The sequence below is a fragment of the Ambystoma mexicanum genome, chromosome 10 (genome assembly GCF_040938575.1).
Source record: "Ambystoma mexicanum isolate Mex_15411 chromosome 10, UKY_AmexF1_1, whole genome shotgun sequence".
In the NCBI taxonomy this organism is placed as follows: domain Eukaryota; kingdom Metazoa; phylum Chordata; class Amphibia; order Caudata; family Ambystomatidae; genus Ambystoma; species Ambystoma mexicanum.
In genome coordinates, this window is record NC_090932.1 from 1,476,217,754 (window position 1) to 1,476,241,435 (window position 23,682).

Genomic DNA, 23,682 nt, shown 5'->3' on the forward strand with positions numbered 1-23,682 from the left:
GTTTGGCATCGAACTGTCTCCTGAGTAGTAACAAGTATATGTGCTCGACTTGTCGTGGTTCTGCGGTTTCTCTTAGACCTGTGTTTAATCTGCAAATCACTAATGTACAAATGATCTGCAGGGCTTCCTACCCTCAGTCAAGTAACTCAGCAGTTAGGGTTTGGAGGGAAACAGGGTAGTTTCAGGATATGCTGGAGCTCGTATAACCGTAAGAGAAAGTGCTTGCAGTATTATTAATACATAAACATTTTATCTTCTGTGGAGCGAAGGAACATGATGTGCAGGGTATGAGTAACTTTGTATATACAAAGAAGCTTTTTAAAATCGGAGAGTCAAAGTCATTTGTGGGCCAAGTGTCTAGTATTCTCCAGGGGGCACTTAATGGCCCGCATCTGCTCAACTGGGAGTTTGTCTCGTATAGGAATCCATCAGAGAGACTGCCTGACTTCCGGTGGGTTCAGTAAGATACTGGTCCTGATGTTACAGTACCAACAATAATTAGATATATGCTTAATGCTCCAGATTGGGCAGTGGTTTGGCGTCATCAAGAGGCCTTGCCAGAGGGATGCAGGAGTACCTCATAGGCAGAAATCTTGGGGTATTTTCCAGCTGCTAGCTGTCAATTGTTCAGATCCCCACAAGGTTGGAGGTAATTGCCGGCAGGTACAAGGATCAGATGGTGCAGCAAAAGTTGTGGTGGTGATGGAGTCGAGTGGTTGCAGTTGAACCAGGTTTTTAAGTTCGTTTACAGTTCTTAATTACTTTATTTCTGTACCAGCGTCTTTGGCTTTTTCTACTACTCTTGCTCCGGGTGTCTGGTGCTCCTTCCTCTTTGTGTCAAGTCTGCTCGGGGATAAGCAGCAAGACTTTCACTAGGAGTAGGGGTCCTTCAAGCTTTAGACCAGACTGTGCTCTTCAACTCGAGGGGAGAGAGGGCCAGTTCTTCAGTTCAATATGGTTGCTTGAGAATTCTTGTCAGCAGACACTAAAGGATCCTCTGGCAAAATGCAATCGGTCACATACTCTTACATCCCATTTCCTTCTTCCTCTTGGGAAGTCTCAAGGAACAGAGACTGGACCAGACCCTGCTGATATGCAGCATACTGTTTAGAATTTTCTGGTAGTTCCAGCACCCACACTCCTGCCTGGCACTTTCCCCTCGCGCCCTGCCCAACAGTCATTCACTTTCTCCACGTCTGTGGGACAGAGCCAAATGCCTAGTTGCTGCAAGTTGCGCTTACGTTTTTTCAATACTTCCCACATACCATGCTCACTGGTTTCAAGCTCTGTGTGTGTTTCCCAGCAGTTTCTCCTCAGCAACCCAAGCAGTCTCTACCTAACCTGTTAGAGGCGATCACACACGTGACCCTCTTGTTGCGTGTGTGGTGCACCGTCTGCGCATTCAACATAGTTTGTTTCACCAATTCAGATTGGAACTCTTTGGTTAAACAGTGTATTCAGGAGGTGAGTGAACAATCCGCTCCCACTCGGGAGGGTGCCTCCTTTCAAGCGATTGGTGGCCACCCAATCACTAGTGGTTGCTGAGTTCAAAAATGTCCTGTCGTCTTCTCAGGCTTCCACTCAGTTGTGGATTCTAGCAAGGAATCCGACACTATTACATGATGCCCCCATATATTGCCTTTGCTCTGCAGCTCTCCTAAGAAACTGACAGAATCTACATGCACATATGATAAAATCCATTTGCCTCGCTCACATAGAAACCAAGGATAGCTGCTGAACTTTATACAGTGCTTATTAGTATAGACACCCCCTGGATACAGCAGGCTATGGATTCTGCATCATAGAATGTCCCCGACTAACGGAGCTCACACAGATAACTATGCAAGATTACTCTCACAGGAAACCGGGTGCCTTTGGGGCACCCTAACCTAAGAGGCATGAGACCCCTCAAGAGGCCCATTAGTTGCACCTCTGAGGCCACAAAAAGGACTCATTGGGGAAAAGATGGTTTAACCAAGCAGATGAAAAAGTTCAGGTGTCTTTCGCTAAAGTTAGTTTTGGATCGTGGATCTCCCCGCAATAAGGTGTAATTGATGTAGGTCCCTTGCCCTCTTGATATCGGGCATGCCCCAATGAGCCACATATTTTGATGCCCTAACAATGTTTAGATAATCCTGTGGCCTATTGATGTCTCTTGAACAACAGTCCCCTGCAAGATATCTACTTCCACTGCCTAGATAGACAAAAGAGGCGTATGCCTTCAGACGGTTTTCTTTTTCATTGACACAATAAGCTTTTGCTGAAGACCCACACATTGATCAGATATGATGTGGAATTTATAACGCGCCTGTACACAAGTGTTTCAATAGGTCATTGGAATCTGTGCAGCAATGCATAATGTGCTGGCACAAAATCGTGAATTGATTTGGAAACGTTAAGTTAATTGTTGCTGTTTATTTACAGTGCCTACGAGCCATGAATTAATATATGGCTTGATATTTTTTGTTTGTTTCCCTAGCATGTATGCTGTGACTGCAAGAAGGACTTTTGCTCTGTCTGTTCTATCCTCCAAGAAAACCTCAGAAGATGTGCTACCTGTCACCTACTACAAGAAACAGCTTTTCAGCGCCCACAGTTGATGCGATTAAAAGTCAAAGATCTGCGCCAATATCTGAATCTCCGAAACATACCAACAGAGAGCTGCAGAGAGAAGGAGGACTTGGTGGATCTTGTGATGTGCCATCATAGAGCGGGTGCACATGACCACATGGACACCAGTAGCATTCATTCTTCACGGTCACAGACTTCTAGTTTTTTTACACACCCTTTCTTCTCAAACCATACAGCATCTTCGCCTTCGGCATCATCTTCTCAGGGAGAACTTATTGACAGAAGGGAAAGTTCAGCAACTGGCGCCAACTCTGAAGTACGTTCTGGTGAATGCTTTTTAGGACCTGCTAAATGTTCTGTGGCATTTTTAAAATAACACCGTAGATCCCTTACTGCTATGTATCAAAATCAACATGATTAAATTGTTCAAAAAAGTACCAAACTCTGGTATCATGCATTTTTATGAAATTCTCTGAAAACAAAAAGGGCAAATTTCTAGAAAGTTATTTGAAATATTTATTATTTAGACAAAGAAAATCCTGATGAGCATAAAGGTTGCCTCGTTGCGAGAGGTTTTCAAGAAAGGCTGTTCCCCTCGTACATCTGCATTATACTTTGGTCAAGTCGTTATAGAGGCTGTACACCTTTTATGCCAGTGATATGGGACCACACTAGCCTACCCGACGCATGTGCTCTCCGCACTATATACTCCGCAGACTGCACCTTTCAACTGTGCATGCTATCTAGTTGCAGGATTTAATCCACATTTGTTGTTTTTTCCAACCTGACCCGATGCAGTTACACCAAGGGCCCTGTTGGTTCCGCTCTTCAGGCATTACTGTTGTGGGCCCCTGAGCCCGTTTTCACGCCTGTATTTCTAACTTTTCCACAGCCTACAAAATTGAGGGTTAAACTGTTGTGAGGTTCTTTCGCCCTGAGGAAGGCAACTTTCAACTATGTAAAGAAACTATGGCCAGACAGGCGGCATTTCAGCCGAAACGTTGTTGTGATGATGTCAACGTTGATTTTTCTTGAAATATTTTTTTGACACCTACACGTAGGCAGACCTGTCATTAGGAATATTGGAGTTAGAGTTTGAGAGGATACGGTTGTTCTGTGTAGAGAAGGAAGAACTTTTTACCTTAAGAACCGTCTATATATCTTCTCTCCACTAGTACTCCATTCCTTTTTTATTTCTTCTTTGTGACTTTACAACAAAGAAGAACCTATTTTAAAAAATATTTTTTTCTGTTTTTCATAAAAAGAATAATTGATTGTTTTCTGTTCTTTAAACAAAATTGTGAATTACAACTGTGAGTGTTTTAACAATTTCTGTTATACTTCTTTGTCATTACAACCTTTATGCTCATCAGGATTTTCTTTGTCTAAATAATAAATATTTCAAATAACTTTCTAGAAATTTGCCCTTTTTGTTTTCAGAGAATTTCATAAAAATGCATGATACCAGAGTTTGGTACTTTTTTGAACAATTTAATCATGTTGATTTTGATACATAGCAGTAAGGGATCTACGGTGTTATTTTGGTCTTTTGTCCCCTCCTTTTCTGCTCATGGGGCAAATCCCCCCCCTCTTTCTTTGTCTGTGGCATTTTTAAGGCATGCTGAATTTCAGCCAAAAATCAGTATTGACAATTTTGAATATTATCTGTTCCCATATATAGTGTATTGGGTAAATGAATGATTGATGCATACTATAAGTTTGAACAACACTCTTATTCCATGTGGGTAGATGTTTTGTTCTGGACTCCTTATCGCTAAGAGCAGCAGCCTAATAAGTAGCCTTCTCTGTTTGCACTGGGAATGTAGACTCAATCTACTGGCATTTAATAGTTCTTAAAATAATTTGCTTTCTCAGTTTGTGCTGGGAGTCTGGACTCGCAACAGTTTTTGAACTAGTGGTGCTCTCAGTTTACTCTGTGAATTTGGCGTAACTGTCCCAGCCTTCAGTGTTTTCACTTGGTTAACAAAAGGGGGTCTGTTCTGATGTGTAGCGTTTTTTTTGGGGAGGCTACTTATTGATTGTAGTAGACCTAAGTAATTTCTATTGTGTCAAAGAGGTACAAAAACACTTTAAATGTGAAGATGTACAAAAAGGAGTTCAGACAAAAATAGATATCAATCTGACAGCTTTTACATTTATTTTGCTGTGAGGTGCATTAGGAAGTCATGCATCAGTAGTATTTTTTGAGAGGTATTTGTAGAAAAGACAATCCGAAATCAACAAATTGATTCATAAATAGAGAGTGTGCAAGGAGGTTAATTCATAGTCTTAGCCTAGTCCTCACACAATTGTTGTAACAAGATAAATTGCAGAAATGCAATGATAAAACAAAGTAGTGCTTGAAAGAGCACTGTGTAACCACCACCTATAGTGACAAGTGATTAACAAGTATTAAATACAAGGCAACCAAAGGAAAGCAGTAAATGAGGAAACTCTTGGTTGTCTGTAGCCAGGCTGGAGGGTGACCTAATATGTGGTCGACGTCTAGATATAGATCAAAAAGATGTAGGGACCAGGAGAAGTAGTTGAATGTTGGTCCTGAAGACGTTTCGGCTAAGTGCCTTCATCTTGGGCCTGGAGTAGGTCTCCCTAGGATAGTGATATATGGACACTATTAGTGTCTGAATTAAGAGTTAAAAACTGTTTATTAAAAAACACAAGACATGATCTGTTCCAAGAGTATGGTACACCACTGTAAAATTGGGGGCGGGGGAGACACAAGACTGACCTTGGGGGCTGCAATGCTGCATGAATCTGGAGATTTCTTGTGACACCTGCATGGCGGGAGGTGCAGGATAGTATAGGCTACTAGGGTCTAACAGCAGGCTGTGAAAAGCTACAGGAGTCACATATAGTTCTAGGTCAATGTACAGTTGTTGGTGGTCAAAACTGGAGTTTTAGTGACCTAGGTGCATAGAAATAGCAAGCGCTCACCTTGCTAGTTCGCTTATGTGTGGAAAATCGTAGGAAAGGGGCGGGGTGCCGGTTCAGTGGCATCTGAGCACGAGACTTCGGGCCAGCGGGTAATGGTTTGGTGTAGCCAAAGTCGATTTCTAGTCTGTAGCAGTTCTGTTTAAAAACAAGATGTATGAACCCGTTTCATTAGATGGTATAAATGAGGACTACAATCAACGCTGGGATTAGGGTTTGAGATTACCTGAGATTCTTGACCTGAGCTTGATGCAGGCTGGCGTGTGGAGTCGTGTTTTCAACTTGCGACTGGGGCGCCACGTACACCGAAGGAAAATCCCCAAGGAAAGAAAAAGCCGAGCTGTTTACGGCTATGCTGGGTGCGAATGCGCGCCGGGGGTAGTGTTTTTTACTACCCGGCGTGTGCGCATGCGCATACCAGCGTTGCTGTAGCGTTTCAGAGCGGGACTGCCTGAACAAAACGCTAGTCACTAGCGCATGCGCCTTAGGGAACGAAGTGCCGCATTCTTATTGAGCATGGAGTGGAAAGTTAATGTAAATGTAAATTCCCAGTGACTTGTGCGGACTGTGTCGAAGTCTGGAGGCCAAGTACATTAGGCAGCTGGCATTAGGAGTGGAAATATACACAATACTCCTTCTTGGCGACTTCAACATCCACCTTGATGCCTCCAGTCCCCCCACTTGTCTCTTTCGTGACCTCTGCGACTCTCTCTCACTCTCTATTCTCCCGTCTGGGCCTACTCACTCTGCTGGGCACACTCTTGATGCTCTGATCTCTTCTGACCTTCCCCTCTCCGTCCCTCTCTCCACTCCTCTCTCCTGGAGCGATCACTTTCTCCTATCCTCCCACCTCACCCCCCTCCCTACCCCTCAGGCAAAGCCACCCTCTTCACTGCCACCCACCTTCTCGGTCATCCGACCCATGAAGCGTGTGTCAGTTGAGGCTTTTGCTGCTACCTTCTCTCCCCCCCCTGCCCCTTCGGCTGACTCCCACCCTGACACAGCCCTCTCCATGCTCCACTCTGCTATATCTGCTACTCTTGATATCCTTGCCCCCGTCATGAGAATCCGCCTGAAGCCCAGAGCCAAATGTAACTCCTGGTATGACTCGGATCTCGTCACCCTAAAACGCAAGTGCAGGGTTGCTGAGAGGAAATGGCGTGCTTCATGTTCATCCTCTGACAAACTGGCCTGCCGCCTGCTTCAAAGGCAGTACTGGCTCTCCGTTCTCACCAAGAAGAGAGCCCTTATCCAAGCCCGCATCTCTGCGGCATCAAACAACTCCGCCAAACTCTTTAAAATCTGCAAGGAGCTGGCCAACCCTGTTGCAGTCTCTACCTCTCCTGTCCCCTCCCAGGCCCTCTGCACTGCACTGGCCTCTCACTTCATCTCTAAAACTCAGGACATCCTGTCCTCGCTCTCCTCCTCTCACCTCCCTCCCTCCCCGGCTCTTCCTCTGGCCCTTCTGCGGTCAACCCTCCTCCCTCTTTCTCTGCCTTTCCACCCTTCTCTGCTGACGAGGTTTCCAGACAAGTCCGATCAATGAAAGTCTCGTCTGTTCCTCCAAAACTATCAAGGACCACATCGACTCCCTGGCTCCTGCCCTGGCTGACTTTTGCAACCACTCCTTCGCCTCTGGAGTCTTCCCTTCCCCCCTCAAGCACTCCCTTGTGCACCCTCTTCTCAAGAAACCCTCTTCCGACCCCTCCTGCCCGGCTAACTATCGCCCTATTTCCATCACTCCCTTCCTGGGCAAGCTCCTGGAGAAACTGGCCATCTCCCAGCTTAACCTCCATGCTGAATCTGTTGGTAGTCTTCATGACCATCAATCTGGCTTCAGAGCTGCCAGAAGCACGGAAACTGCTCTTCTGAACATCCGTGAAGACCTGCTCCTGAACCTCGATTCCAACACTCCGTGTGTTCTCATTCTGCTCGATCTCTCCTCTGCCTTTGACACTGTCAACCATGCCATCCTGCTCAACCGTCTCCGGGAAAACCTGGGTATCACTGGTCAGGCTCTGGCGTGGCTGACCTCTTTCCTTTCAAATCGACCCTCCCAGGTCCAACTGGGGTCCTTCCTCTCCGACATCTTTTTCTCCACCTGTGGTGTCCCCCAGGGATCTAATCTCTCTCCCTGGCTGTTCAACCAGTATCTGGCTCTCCTTGCCCACCGCATCGCCGCTCTCTGCCCTAATTTCCAGTGCTATGCGGACGATACCCAGCTCATTTTCAGGCTACCCTCAGCCTCCCCCTCTCCTTCCCTCATCTCTGACTGTCTGTCTGCTATCCAAGAATGGTGTGCCGCCAATGACCTCTGCCTTAATGCCAGTAAGACTGAGATTCTACTCATCGGTACTCCCACTCCCTCCTTCCCTGCAGCTCTCTGGCCTGCCTCCCTTGGCCCCCTCCCTGCTCCTACCTGCAAGGCAAAAAACCTTGGTCATCTTCGACTCCACACTCTCCTTCTCTCCTCATATTTCTGACGTCGCCAAGAGGTCACACTACCAGCTGCACCTCCTCAGAGGTATTCTTCCCTTCCTCTCCTTCCCCCAGAAGCTCACTGTCTCCCGAGCCCTGGTTCTCTCGAAGCTGGATTACTGTAACAGCCTCTATCTTAATCTGCCTGCCTCCACTCTCCGCCCTCTGCAACTCATCCAGAACAGAACTGCGAGACTTGTCCTTGGCCTCAAGCCCAGGGACCGTATCTCTCCAGGACTGAAATCTCTACACTGGCTCCCAGTGGCTGCGAGGATAAAGTTCAAAACCCTCTGCATTGTCCACAAGGCCTTCTGGGGCCTGGGTCCTAAATACCTTCAACTCTCTCTTCCCAAATATCTTCCTCCCCGAGCCCTTCGCTCATCCGCCTCCAACTCCCTCATGGTCAGCCGCTTCTCGAAGCAACGAGCTGGGGGTAGATCTCTCTCCGCGGCAGGGGCCTCCCTCTGGAACAGCCTTCCTGCCTCCCTGAAACTTGAGGAGAACCACCTCCGGTTCCGGAAGCACCTCAAAACCTTCCTCTTTGCTTCTGCTTTCTCTCTCCCTCTCCCCTGCTGAACAGCTAATTAATTCTTCACTAAACTGCACTGATGCTGCAACTGGACCACTCTAAACTGCCTTCGGTCCTGGTCCCAGTCACTGATCCCCTGGGACCCCTCTGCACTACGGGACTGTCTCTGTATCCCTACAGCCCCCCCCCCTTCCCCAGCACTTGTTCTGCACTTACCTTGCACTTGCCACTAGCTGGCCCTTTTTTATTTATTACTTACGCCACTTACCTTTACTGCACTTCCCCCCTCCCCTTCCCCTTGCACTTTTCCCCCCTCCCCCACCCCTGCACTTGCGCGATCTGAATGACACCTGGCCTAGTAGGATCGTTTGTTTTGTCTCCCCTTTTTCCTCCCCTCCCTGCCTCGTCGCGCCTTGAAACACCTGTGTATAGGCGCGTTACAAATACCATATCATATCATATCATATCACAATGAACGTTGTCCTGCAGGCATGTGTAGGAGAGCAAGTAAATGGTTATATCCCTGTTGAATTGGAGTATAGTAGTAGGTGCCCTGATGGACAAAATAAGGCCCCTACAGGGTAGCAAATGAGCTGGAAATGAAATGTGGTAGGACCTTGTGGGGAAGGGAAGGAATAGATACGGATATAGTTTAATGCCACCTATGGTGGTGTCTACATATGGCAGGAGAGGTGAAGGGTATCTCAGGAGGTGGAAGGTATGGCTCCTAATTATATAGTTATCTGCAGAAGCGCGTGGGCTCTATTTCATTTAGCCCGTTGGTAGTGATTTTGAGTTTGAAAATCCACCACGCCTCTTTATGGTTGAGTGAATTGGTGGCGTTGCTTGTATTAGGTACTGAATCTGCTATCCACCAAAGAATATCGTCTGGTGCATGATGGTTTTCGATGAAATGTTGTACCATTGGGGCATTGGCAGTTTTACATCTGATGCGAGATCAATGTTCTCCTATCCTTTTGTGGATCTGACGAGTTGTTTGCCCCTCGTAGCGAAGACCACAGGGACATTCAATAATGTAAATTACATTTGATGTTTTGCAATTTGTAAACTGTCTGAGTTGCCAGTCTTTTTCGCCTATTCTGAATGAAGACATTTTCCTGGTAAAGCGACATACTGTGCAGGTGCCACAGGGGTGGTGCCTCCTTATTTCCCGCATGTTCCAGAGCGTCGATCTTTGTGACTTTTTCTCTAGTCTGGCATGTGATAGCATGTCCTTCAGATTCTTGGATCTTTTGAGCGCCATTCTGGGTGTTTTTTCTTCTGGCAAGCTTAATTGTACCAGAGGCCAAAATGTTTTCAATATTCCTTTTCGTTTGGTTTTGTCTGGGCCAAAAGTAGAGACAAATGTGAGAGTATTTTCTTGATCCGGATTTTTCATTCTTGGTGTTAGCAAGCTTTCTCTAGGCGTGTATTTTGCTCTTTTTATGGTCCGCCTGACAAGTTTTTTGGGGTACCCTCTTTCTTGTAGCTTACTTTGTAGTTTTTTGGCATGTTCTTGAAATTTGTCCATCTCTGTACAGTTAAGTCTCAGTCTCAGGAATTGGCCATATGGGAGGTTGTCCCTTAAATTCCTTGGGTGATGGCTGTTGTAGTGAAGTAGGGTGTTTCTCTCAGACTCTTTTGTGAAAAGGTCGCATTGCAGTTGGCCATTCTTGACTAAGTTGGTGAGGTCAAAAAAGTTAATGGCAGTGTTGCTGTTTTGCATGGTGAATCTTATCTCTTGGGTCTGGGTATTGATCCACTCAAAAAATGCGGTGAGGCTGTTTTCATTCCCATTCCATATCAGGATGACATCATCGATGGATCTATACCATGAGGAGATTTTATCTTGGAAAGGGTTGGATGTGTCAATGAAATGTTGCTTTTCAAATTCTGCCATGAAAATTATTGCCAAGCTTGGGGCAAATGCTGCTCCCATAGCTGTTCCGCTGGTTTGAAGATAATATTCGTCATCAAAAGTGAAGTGTTTTCACTGCAAGTGATTGCTTCAGTTCGCTATGAGAACTCTCTCTGTTTCCGAGTATGCAATATTTTCTCAACACGTAATTATTCCATTAAATTCTGGTAACCCAGGCTCAATATCCCAGTATACTGGGATTGTCTATTCATGTGCTTTCATTTAATTCGCTTCGTGAACTAAGGCTCAGGGCCTTTGCATGTAGTTTTTGCTCTTTGGATGCTTTCTTCTGTCCACTGTGGAAACCTAGACTCCATGTTCCAGCATGCATTGCATTTTCTTCCAAGCTGTTTTTGTTTGGCTTCTCCCCAGATCGGTTTGCCTCTTTTGTGGTCTCAACCCCTTTTCTCAATGCTTGGGTGTGCCTGATTTCTTTTTGTCTCTTTAGTCGTTTGCCCACACCAGACTTCCTTGCTCTTTTTCTTTCTCTCCCCTCTCAGGTCAGACTGTCTCACTTGTTTATGCGGCTCATGGCTTTATCATTTCTCCACCTTCCTTTCTGCTCTGCCTTCACTTGCCAGTAGAGTGTGTTCTTGAGCAGGGGTGATATTCATGTCCTTTTCATTCTCCACCTGGTCTGTGTCCTACATTGCGTGCCGCTTTTGGTCTTGATCTCGTCCTTCTGATCTACCTCTGCTACAAACTGCTTGTTTCGGCTTTCCCTTTTATTCGTCACGACTTATGATGGTCTCCAGGGCCACACGGAGCTTCTCTCCAGCAGTACAATAGTGACATGTATTGTGATTCTGACTAGATCTTTCCTCTACATCAGTGTTTTCAGGAAAATGAAGCCCTTTGGAATGATCCACGTTACCAATGACCAATCCGACTGGCAAACGCATCTTTTAGTCTGATGAGAGGTGACTTGTCATGTGCACCTACCCTTTAACTCATCTTCTTTTGAGAATACAATTCATTGGGGAAGTTTTTTGTTTTGGTGTTAGATGAAAGGGGGACATGTTTGAGGAGCCATCAAAGTGTTCTTTCCTTGGTATATTTGATTCTATATAACTGAAGTACTTCTTTATTATTATGGTATGTATTATGGTATGTATTGAGCGCAGACCTAGCTTTGAGAAGCAACGTAGCGCTTTACAGAGGTATGCAACAGTACAGATGCATAACGGAGCGCTTTGCAGAGGTAAAAGAACAGATATACAGCAGTGGGTAGGGTACAGAGGAGTACAGCTGTACAAGGTAGCAGGGAGGAGAGGGGTGGACAGCATTTAGCGAGGAAGGTGGTGAGGGGGTGGGGGGTGATGTGATGTCCTAGGTGTTGAGGAGGAACTCCTTGAAGAGGTGGGTCTTGAGTTCTTTTCTGAATTGTCAGAGTGTGGGGGTGAGTCTCATGCTGACTGTGAGGAGGTTCCATATTCTTGGTGTGTCAGCAGAAAATGCTTGTTTTCTGATCCTTTCCTTTTTGCAGCAGTGTATTTAAAGTCTGCGCATGTCCTGACATCTGGTGGTGCGCTGTCCGCTGGAGATGCTCAGTTTCTCTGCGATGTAACTGAGTGATTTGAGAGCCTTCCATGATGTTTAATGAGGATATAGTCTAGTCAGGTTAGCCTATTTTATACTACTTTAGTGCTTTAATGGCCCTCTTGATGGGTACTGTCTCTTCTTCTATCATGGAGTACATTGTCATTAAGGGTCACTTATTTCTGCTAATAAAGAGGGCTGTTTTTTCTAAATTTCAGTACCAGGACAAGGCTGCGTCCAGTCCTTCCTGGAATGTGTCCATCTGCAAAAGAGATGGTTGGTTGAAACATAGTGTGACTAGGACCGTTTCGATTGCTGTCCCTGTTCCTTAAAAGCTTTCCCAAACCTTTTCTAACATTCAATAGGGTTGACTTGTTTGTTAACGTGACAATTGGTGCCCATGCTAGAGTGCATAATTGTGGAATACATTTTTGGTAACGACTTGTTAGGCGAAGAAATAAGCATGGATCTTTTTTTTTTTTCAGAGTTCGAAATTCTGAATGACCTACATTTTAGTTGGGGTTGTATCTCTCCTCCCCTGCCCCAAACCCCTTTGTCTTTATTTTAAATTTTTTAGAAGCATAGTAACCAATATACTTGACGGAGGGAAGTGTCAGATTCACGATCAGACTGACGTCTCTGAGACTTGAACATACCAGCTGTAGATGTTTTGGATGTTCTTCCCAGGTGCTGCTGTCAACTACCATATCATCTAAATAGGCTCCACCTTTCTCGTGGTGTTTGCAATAAGATGGTGCTTAAGTCTTTGGAATGTGGCTGTAGCTCCATGAATACCGAATGGTCGTACTTTACACCAGAACAGTTCCTGTTAGGTGTCAAAAGCAGTGTTTTTCCATCTTTTGGATATGGGGTGATTCTTGTCAGTAACTCTAATGTCCAATATACTGCTATAGTTTGATTGCCTCAGGTGCTCATTTATCCAATGTCCTAGTTGGCCTTAAAAATAGACCAACGCTGAGAGACAGTTAAGAGTTTCTATTAAAGCTTTTAAGAAAAGCTCTCGCACCTATATTTATTTTGTGATTCTAGTTTATTAAAATGTTAACATAATATATAATGAAAATGCATTCATCAAAAACAAATACACAATTAACAATCTTAGTGAACCCTTCTATCCTACCCTCTCTCACCTAATAAGAATCATTACCCTCCCTAACCCAGGAGTTGGGGGTGGGAGGGTTATGCCTTGCATCTGTCTACTTCCTTTCACACCCTGATCTTTAGCTCCCTATTTCTCACTGCTGCTATACCCTTCCCCAACTACTCTCCTCCTTTTAACTTTACCCATATTTTCTCCTGATTCTTCCTCCACTGTCGCTCTCTCCCTCTGCCTACAGCCTACATTATCCCTCTGTTACTACTCTGCCTTCTCTACTGCACTAATTCTCTCTTCTCTCCACTCCACTACGCCACCCCTCCTACTCATTCACCCTCCTTTCACTCCCTAAATAATCTTCCACTCAATATCTACACTTCTCTAACCCTCTCACCTACCTTATACTCGCACTCATAATACATTACCACTCGCTCTGACCAACCATTATTTCATTGTCTCTGCAAATCACCTCCACACTCCAGTCCACTGTCCTTCCTCCTTCTGGTCTTTGTCTAACACCTTCTTACTTCCTGTCACCTTCTTATGCCCCCTTCTTCGATTGGGCCTCTTCCCCAGGCTAATTCTTCCTGGTCTCCCCACCCGCGTTATAAATGGCAAAATCTGTAAAGAGGGCTGGGCCCTATCCCTTTTAGCAACGTTGGTCTGCTGTGCCGTGGTAATGAAGGCCCGCATTGGAAAGTGTTCTGGACATGTTAGGGGGCCGTGTTTGCATCCAAGTCAATGTTGATGTCTGAAAAGAAAAACTGGCTAGAATTTTGTTCAAGAGGTATGGGGTGATCCTGGAAGGGGGATAGGAACTGGGACCCTCTCAACTGCCAACATCCCCATCTGGGATAGGACTGGCTCTGACTTGTACACTTATATTTCTTCCACCCCTTCTCTCCTCTCTTGACAAGGTCAGTCTAAAGCATTGAGCAAACGGGCTTCCCCTATACTAAATTTATCAAAATCTGATGGGACGTCGTATTTTAGTATTGACTGTGGTAAGCCCATGCCATTGTACATGGTATCATGAAAGTGTCAAATGTGGCAGACAGGTTCCCGAGCTTGTCACGCCCATATGTGCGTGGCATGAGGCAAGTGTCAAATTTAGCGATGGAATTGACTTACCAAAGTCCATACTAAATCACCATGTCCCATTTGATTTTAAGTGCCTGTGAGGTGCAGCCCGCTCGCTGAATATTCTGACTCCATCTTCAGTGTTTTTCTGAACTCTTGTTGGATTATTGCCTGGCAGGACTCTGGTAGAGAATAGGCTCCTATGTGTATTTATTTTCCTCAGATCTTTTGTCTTGGTGAGTGATTATGTTGATATGACCTGGATTTTCTGAAAATAAAGTTGTGTAACTTTTCTGTTTTTATAGCTTTTCATTGGTGTACCATTAGATTATCAGATAACATTGGTAGATCCCTCCACTTAGGTACTGTACCACCCTGTGGTCATTATGTTCATTAATAAAATGGGCACCAGATTGTGCATCCCTCTATTGAACTTTAACCTGTTTATGATATATCTGGGTTTCTTTTTCTTGATCCATTTGGTGGATCTAATAAGTTGACTGATGCTTTGTGGTAGCTTTTTGCGCGGTAGGGTTTAACTTGGTGGAAGCAAAACATTGCATCTGCCACCCTCCTTTTCGTGCATTCCATCTCATAGACTTCAGTTACCATGGTGTAGCAGCTTTTCTCAAAGATCGGCTGGGGTATTTTAGCTCCCCTGCATACCTCACAGGAGAAATCTCCTAATTAAAAACACTCTGAAAACATAGGTTCCTCTTACAAGCATCAATTAGTCCAGGCCTTGAGGATTGAAGGCTGTTCGAGTTTCATTTTTGGAAATCTGTACGTCCATTTTAGCGTCCCCTTAACATTTAAATTTTTCCCTTTTGTCTTTTTGGATCACTGCCCTTTTTTTGTTGTCAGAGGGACTTAGTAGAAGGCCACGTACCACTTGTTAGAAAGGATTTATAAACTCTCCTCTGGTGAATCGATGTTTAGGAGGCCACCCTTGTTAGTGAAACAGGAAACACTTCTGGGAAGATAGCCAGTCACAGGCGGCGTGGGTGGTGATCAGAGGTCTTTGATGATCACACATAGCAAGACGCAAAGAATTACCTTTTAGACAGTAGGATACGAAAGTATACAATTTATTGGGCCCAAGAATAAACACGAAAGAAAAATGAAATGCACAGTAAAATCACCACTCACCATCACACTTTGTGAAATATATAGTCACTTTAGTCAATGCGGTAAAGTGCAGATTCCCACCAAAACCTGTAAGGGAAAAGGGCAGGCAAACGTTATCATTGAGAATCTTCAGAGATGGATAACCCTAACTTTATAAGTCTAGCCCTACGATGAATGGAGCCTTGTGCTCAATGTGCAATGTGCGCGTACAGGTGCTCGGTCGTGCGCAAAGTTAGAGAAGGATTCTGGCAAAGTTAGAGAGATTCTGAAGAGTGGAAAACGGGTTCCAAGAGACTGGGGAGGATCTGTTGCAATGAACAAAGCGATTTCCAACTTTCAGAGGACTTTAGGAAGCGGAGGCTACCCAAGCCACAGGGAGGACCACAATGGATTCTCTGTGTACAGAATACAATGGCTGAACTAAGGCCCACCTGTAAGTGGTTTCAGTACTTACCGCCATTCTCGGTTCGGGTCCAAACTAGGCAGGTCTGGAGAGGGTCACCAGAGGTGTGATTTTACGTCCTTGGTTTGGCTTCAAAGTGCACAGGCGCTGCGGTTGCAGATGCGGGTTGGGTTTACACAAGGAGCTGTATCGCCCGCTCGTCTCGGGTTGCAGGACAAAGAAACCTATTTGCAGCTGGTCTGAGGGTACTTGAAGAAATGCGGGAAAGTCGCCTTCAAAGACAGTCACTGTCGCACAGCAACACAGAGTCCGACACATGCATTCTTCACAGCCCAAAGCAGCAGGGACTATGACATTTGACAAGAAGGTGCTTTGCAGTGCAAGCTAGGATTCCCTAAAAGCTCGAGGTAAAACTAGATAAGATGACACTCCTGCATGGGTGCCAAGGTTCGAGCTGGACAGTCCACTGAATGGCTCAAGGAAACTTTCCGAACAGGCTCTTTTGCAGTGCAACCAAGAGGCATTGGGCGTGATTGGGCCCACCACTCCGTTCTTCGGAGGTCGAGCGCATATCGGGGCTCATACCGGGACAACAGCGGGCTCGGGGTGCCAACCTTCTGTGTGGTTCCGGGTAGTCCTTGGGTCTGTTCGGCTTTTCTGGATACTTGGCTCCATCTCGTCTATACGTCGATTCGGACCTGTTGCTGATCTGCATGTCTTCATTCAGGACCCCTCCTCATCCACAGGTCTGGTGAGTGCTTGCACCCAGCGGGCCAATGAGGAGAACTGCCCCAGTCATGCAAGACAGCAGTGCGGCTCTCATGCCTTTGAGCACAGCGGACATCCTGGCATCAGTAGTGTGGATTGGGACCAGACCGTCCCAGCCCACTTTCGAGGCCACCTACACACATGACCTTCCGTAGCCTGCGTAAAAAGCAGCTTTCACAGGCAACTGCATGACCAAATGAGGAATTTCCGGGTCACAAAGACAGTCACATGAAATTGGGACCTTTGAGGACTTGCTGCAGACCTTAAAAACTACGTCCGGTCCAAACTGCTCTACGTTGGTGGTGGGTGACTTCAATAGATGGCCTCACAATCCGAGAGACAGAGGCAGTGTCCCTAGAAGAAGCTCTCCTTGAAAATGACTTTAAAATGATATGATAAGGCATTTATAATGCCCCTATAGACAGGTTTTTCAGTGAAGAACAGTGAACCCACAGCAACATCGGGGAAACATCCTTGACTGGATAATCTCATGAAATCTGAATGTTATAAAAAACACCTCCCCTTGGCCTTTAATAAAAACTGAGTCCCTCGAAGCATCATATAAATCTAACATCATAGCTGCCAAGTAGAACTTCTTCGATGCAGAAATAGCTGGGGCAAAAAACTCTTAAACGCTTAGAGATTCTGAAACTCCTAGAAAAAAACCAAAGCTCTAGCACACCCTGTTCACCCAACAAACCAAGACTGTGACAACATTCAGCAAGCATTTGCTACTAAAATCACCATAGCTCGTGACAAATTTCAGAAAGACTTGGAAAATGGCACAATCCATAGAGACCTGCCTGCTCCTATGCGCAAGAAACATAAAGACCTACATCGCTTCACTCTCAGACATGTAACCAATTTGCAGATAGATTCCACCCTGTCCTCCATGCACCCAACCTCTTGCCGAGAAAACATCATCCCAGTAAAGTTAAATATGGACAACAAAGGGATTTTTGCGCCTTTTCTCTTTAGACTGGTAAATGCGTCTTTCGACTACAGTGAAGTTCCATAGAAAGCGGTTTCTGTTACTCCTTTGTTGAAGAAGGCAGGCCTGGACGCAAAAGATGCGAAAAAACGTTTGTAACACGTTCAGCGGGAAGTTGCATTTGGTGATTGGTCTAAGTGGCCACAAACCAACTTCAGGCTCATTTTGAATCAGCCTCTATCTTCCACAGGAAACAATTGGGTTTCAGGGCGGATCATAGTACGGAGACCGCACTCCTTGACCTGCAGACTAATCTGCTTGAGTTAGCGAACAAAGGGAAAACCGGCCTCCTTGTCCATCTCGATTTTGTCTGTGGCTTTTGATTTGCTTGATCATGACTGGTTGATCCACACCCTCTTAGTCATAGGGACCCGTCCCCCACCAGTCTCTAGTTGAATTAGATCTTTCCTGGTGGGCAGACTATCATAGGTCTGCTGGGAAGGTGCCTCCTCTACACCTGCCCCCATCTCCTGCGGAGTCCCCCAAGGGGCCTTTTTTTTCACCCACACTTTTTAATCTTTACATCAGACCACTCTGCCACCTGTTATGAATTACGCTGATGACACCCAGCTGATTCTGGAAATCACTGGGGATTATAAAAAGGACACCAAGACTCTGAACGCCATGTCATCTATGGACTCATCGAACAAAGGATGATGGAAAATTGGCTCTGTTTCAAAGAAGCAAAACTAAACTCCCACTGTTTGGCAGCCCCGGGGCTAGAGTTAAGTTGGGGAAAGGATACTCGCTTTTGAGTATCATGGAGTGCCCTATAGCAGTAACAGAAAACGTTAAGACTCTCGGGGGTGGGGGGTGGGGGATCTTCCTAAATTCTACACTGGGTTCTGAGACCCAGACTAGTTAAATCTCTAAAAAAAATTGCAACTACTACCCAAGACTTCTCAGAAATATTAAGCCCTTTTATTTCAGAAGACAACTGTGCCTCAATCGGTCAAGCCACCATTCTCCCTGCCTCGACTACTGTAACCCACTGCTGATAGGGGCCAGTAAAGTGTCTGCATATGCTCCAAATCTTCCAAAAGGATGCAGTTCAAATCATGAAGGGCAGCCCCAAGCAGGATCACATTTCATCTTGGAGGAAATCCCTACACTGGCTCCCTATTTCAGCCCATATCCACTTTAAAGTTACAACCTTACTGTACAAGTGTCTATATGGAAAGGCACCAGCGTACCTGAAGAGCTGCATCACTCAATACCTACCCACTCGCGCGCTCCGTTCTGCAAATTAGGAAACCATTAACAAAGAAAAATTGAAAAGGGTGGGTGGTCTAGGGAAGGACTTCCCCAACCAAGCTGCACTGATATGGAATTCTCCCTAGCACTCTCAGGTTGGACAGTAATGTGAAAACGTTTTCCTCGCTAAAAACTATTCTCCTTAAATAAGTTGCTGGTTCATAATCTGGGATGACGCAGCCTCTTGATATATACTGATATCAATACGTCCTGTATTTTTGTTATGTTCTATTGTGTTTGTGGTGCCCAGATGCCTGTGGGTTTACTGCACGCTACAATTAAATAAGGGGGAAGGCCAACAGACAAAATGACCAAAGGAGTAGACAAAAGACCTTGTGGCATGGCCATAACAGACAGTAGCCACAGTCATGGGCCAAGCGCAGTATGGCTTAGTAGAAAGTTTATAAAAGTATATGAAAAGGCTTCTGCTGCCACCAGTCCACTCCTAAGCACATTATCCAGTCACCAGAAATTCCCTAGTGGATGACTAAGCCTGAAAAAACACAAGGGACCCATTTGGCGGTACAGTAATGTACTTTGCGCAATGATAAAATGATACCAAAAGAGGCAACCAAGTCAAGAGATGAAGAGAAACAAAGTTTCTCGTTACTGACAGCCTGAAGGATGTGTCTGTTTCCCCATAATGATTAGCGAAAGGCCCAGGGGAGTGCAGCTGAAGGCTGTGCTCCACTGGCAAAAGTCAGGTCAGGATGCTGGAACAAAAGCAAAAGGTTTGAGGGGGCTCACACGTATAGAGGTACATTTGCAGTAAGCCAAATTTAACCCAACACCACTGCAATCCATTTTCACTTCTAGTATATGGCCCAGCGTTGACCATAAGGCTGCAAGATGCTTGGGTTCCTCTTAAGCGCCCCACTTGTCCCTTAGGTTGGTCAGATCACCCTATGGATCCAGAGGGTTGGCTAGTGGCAGCATTTAGTTTTGGCTTCACCAGGGGCTCAATCCACTTTACTGCATTGGTTGCCCAATGTAACTTTTCAGTAGCTATTGGGGAACCCATGTATGTTTTAAAGTCTTGTACTCGGCCATTTTGTTTTACGGGCTTCCTTTGTTGGGGGGAACCAGGTGTTGGACCTATAATGACCATTGTGCTCATGTGAACCCTTGTGAGCTCAGCCATGCACCCTCTATAGTGGTTTAACTGGTGTGTACATGTTGCTGGACCTGGAAAGCCCATATGACATCCTGTCGGGGGTGGTCTCAGTTGAGAAGGGGATTTAAGGGTGGTCTAGCTTGGCTGGCCGCCTAAGCCTTTGTTTTTATCTGCCTAGTTTGAATGGTGGGTTGGATTAAACTATCCCTTTTTGTGTTTGCGGGTATACTTAAAGGAGACCATGTTTTTAAACTGAATTCTGCTTTACTTACCTGCTGGAGGATTTCCTACTGTTGCTGCATTTTTAGGACCGGATCTGGCTAAACTGGCTGGACCCTATGTTTTGGGTTGATCTTTGGTTGGCAGCTTTGGCTGCTGGTCTTCCTTCCTGGGCCGCTTCTATCTTTCTGCCTCCACACATGATTTTCCTACCTTGGTGTTAATCCCTGCTATGGATTGAAATGGTGCTCTGGTCCTAACACCCCATCTGATCTGCTCTTCAGGATCATCTTGGTTGAGCCCCACTGTAGTCTGCTGCTGGACCGTTTTCTATGGCTCGGCACACTCAAGCCACCAGGACCTGCTTTGCCAGGCCCCCCTGTCTTTTTTTGGGGTCTTCCCCACAATTGCTTTTGCTTCTGGCTCGAGGGTCCCACTCTTAGAGACGGCACTTGTTGTTTTTTGGTCTTTTTCCACCTCATCCACGTCATCGTTGGTTCGGGGTTTAGGTACCTGGCTATTTGTATTCTGTAAACCACAACTGGAAAAGAAGCTTTGTACTTACGGGGTTGTTCCTCTTTTCTGAACCAACCTTTTTATGAACGAGCACTTTGTGTACATACCTCTGTGCCCGGCTGGTGCATTATTCAGAAGACTTTCCATCAGGAGACCCCCTATCGAAAATATTCGCAGGCAGGGATCAACCACATTTTTCCACTGATTTTCGTTTGTTATGTTAAGTTATATAGTCCTGTAAAGCACATGTATACCCAAAGGCATCTTGGTGCTGATCAGAGGAAGGTGGAACAAAGCATACATTAAAAAGAGAAGGGTCTTCAAAAGAGAAGGGTCTTCAGGGCCCGCTGTAAGGCCAAATGGTTAGAGGTCGCAGTGACCATGGCAGTTGATTCCATTCTATTGCTGCTGCCACAGAGAAGGCACGGCCACCGGTCCTAGTCTGTCTAACACGGGGGACTAATAATAATAGGGAAGCCTGAGACCGAAGGGGAGCGAGCAGGGACATAGTGATCACATTTTTTCTTGAAGATTTTCTGCTCCTAGCTTGTAAAAAGCTTTATGCACTAGGCACATAGATTTAAATAAGATCTGTTTTTCAATCAGAAGCCAGTGCAGCTGGTTCGAGAGCGGTGACGTGTGTGCGTGCCGGAGGGCACATGACTACTCGGGCCGCAGCATTTTGGAGCATTTGATTCTGATTTGTCAGATAGTACGGCTGATATTGTAATTTGTTGTACTACGGCCAACCACGCTAAGAACCAGCGCTGCTACCACAGGGGCATGAAAATGATCAGGAATAAAGGGGAGAACCTTCTGCAAGGTGCGCAATTTAAAATTACCAGATTTGCAGACTGCACCCACCTGTTCAGTCACAGCAAGGGAAAATGAGAACTTTACCACAAGATTTCTCACTACAAGTGACGGAGAGGGAACAGGCCAAAAGAAGCCGGCCAAAAATCAGGAGTCCAGTAAGTGAGAGGACTAGTCGTTCCCACCACAAGGACCTCTGTTTTGCTGCCATTGAATTTTTGTGAGTTATTTGCCATCCAGGCACCCAAATCCTCTAGACAACTCCTGAGCTGGGCCACGATTTTGGGGCGAGAAAGATCCAGGCGCACCAGGATCTGCGTGTCATCCGCATAAGAATAGAAGTGGAAGCCATGAGACATAAGAAGAAGGGGGCGAATATAGATGTTAAAAAGAACTGGTGATAACGCAGATCCCTGCGGAACTCCGCAAAACAATGAAATGGATTCAGAGCAAAAAAGTGGCAGAAAGACCGACTGTGACCGGTCAGCCAAGAATCCTGCAAACCAGTTAAGGACCTGGCCTCCAAGGCCCGCGTTTGACAAACGGGAGATCAGAATAGAATGATCTACTGTGTCGAACGCGGCCGACAGATCGAGCAGGAGGAGAGCTCCCACACCGCCTTGTTCGACTAGGCGGGTAAGATCGTCTAACACAGAATTAAGAACTGATTTGGTTCCTCTCCCTGGTCGAAAACCAGACTGAAATGTATAAAAAAAAAAGAGGTTTCAAAAAAGGGTGGCAGGAGGGGAGAGACCAGAGCCTCAAGAACTTTCATCAAGGATGGAAGAAGGGAGATGGGATGGACGTTTGCTAGCACGGCTGGATCCAGCAAGGGCTTCTTCAGTAGAGCAAGCACACGTGCATGCTTCAAGGACCTTGGGCACTTCCTGCTATGCTGAATCTTTTTCTGGCGTTCCTGGTTCTCAAAACTGCCTTTGGAGCTCTTCATTGGATTCTCTTCTGGTCTTCCATGGGGTTGTTTGCTGATAAATCCACACCTGTTTGCTAGTACTGGGACTTGCCAGCCTTTTCCCCCCAAAACATGTGGATTGCCAAAAGATGACATCTTGTTTACATACAGGAGGAACAATTTAATGGCCTGAAACTCTGTAAAGTTACTTTGTGGTTACTTGCATTTTGACATTTTATTTCCTGCCTTCCAGTTTGAGTCCAGTTAGTTGGAGGACAAAGACGAGAATTTTAGCTTGCGCCTGTGATTTTCTAAGTATTTTTATGTGAATGCCTGTTTACAAGTGACGCGGTATGTCTTTTCTCTAGCAGTTTAAGGATGGTGCTTGCAGTCTAAAATGTATCTCATCCTTTGGGGGTCCTCTGTCTTGTTTGTTAGCATGCCCCCCCACCACCACCTATCCTGTTGGTGCAAATTTATATTTTCCAAATACTAAAATACTTTGGCCTCGGAGGTAAACATGTCAGGTTGCAAACTACTAGCCAGGCATACAATGCTGCTTGCCCCCTCAATTATCCACATGCAGAGTTTAATAATTATTTCTCTCTAATAGTCAGTTACTACTAGCCACTGGCTAGTGATGGGTATACATTTTGGGGCTTGTCTAGAGGTTTAGACAGACTGTTAAGTGTTGGCACTGGGATCCCTTTTGACTATTACTTTGTAGTTTAAGGTCTGGTTCCCTTCTCATCCCTTGGCTCTATATGTAATGTGCCTATCAACAGATAGCGGACCTACAATATAGTACAGGAGTGTGTTGTCTTTTATGACACCATCTTGTTTTTATAACTCTGCTATGCATTGTTAGTTATGTTTAATCAAAGGACTTATTTAATTGATAGATACACAAGTGCTAGCCATATCTTTCCATGCTCTAATAGTATCCCATGTGATGTTGATTGGTTCTGGTGGACGCCTGCAGCCTCCATATGCGCATATGCACTTGTGGGAATTAGATCTGTTCTGTCAGGAACATAGGGTCCACATCACTCACATAACCTGCGCCTGTCTCCTTACAGCCAAATCCTCCTGGATGCCATTAGTTGAACACTGCTCTCTGCCCCAAAGACGCCCAATCTGCAGGTTATCCCAGAGCCACCCTAGAAAGTTGATTTTCCATCCTTACCAAATATGCCCCCCTCGCCCAATGTGGCACACTAGTTCTGTCTTCCTGTGCCAATATGAGTAATTGGGGAATGGTATTTAATTCTCAAATTCCTTGTCTGTGCAGGGAAGACGTGAAACCTCCTCCGTCACAGAAATAGAAGAACACCATATCCAGCAGGTAAGGTATTGCATGCAGTATACAGTTTAACTGTATT

General features: G+C 45.5%; 1 protein-coding gene across 7 annotated transcripts in view; it reads left to right on the forward strand.

The window, feature by feature from the left end:
* Positions 1-23,682, forward strand: part of RNF34 (ring finger protein 34) — a 490,473-nt gene that overhangs the window by 260,357 nt on the left and 206,434 nt on the right. For all 7 annotated transcript variants that reach the window (XM_069619572.1, XM_069619571.1, XM_069619570.1 and 4 more), the window contains 2 exons: positions 2,480-2,887; positions 23,592-23,645. In XM_069619572.1, the coding sequence (XP_069475673.1) occupies positions 2,480-2,887; positions 23,592-23,645 (462 nt within the window). The remainder of the gene's footprint in view (positions 1-2,479; positions 2,888-23,591; positions 23,646-23,682) is intronic.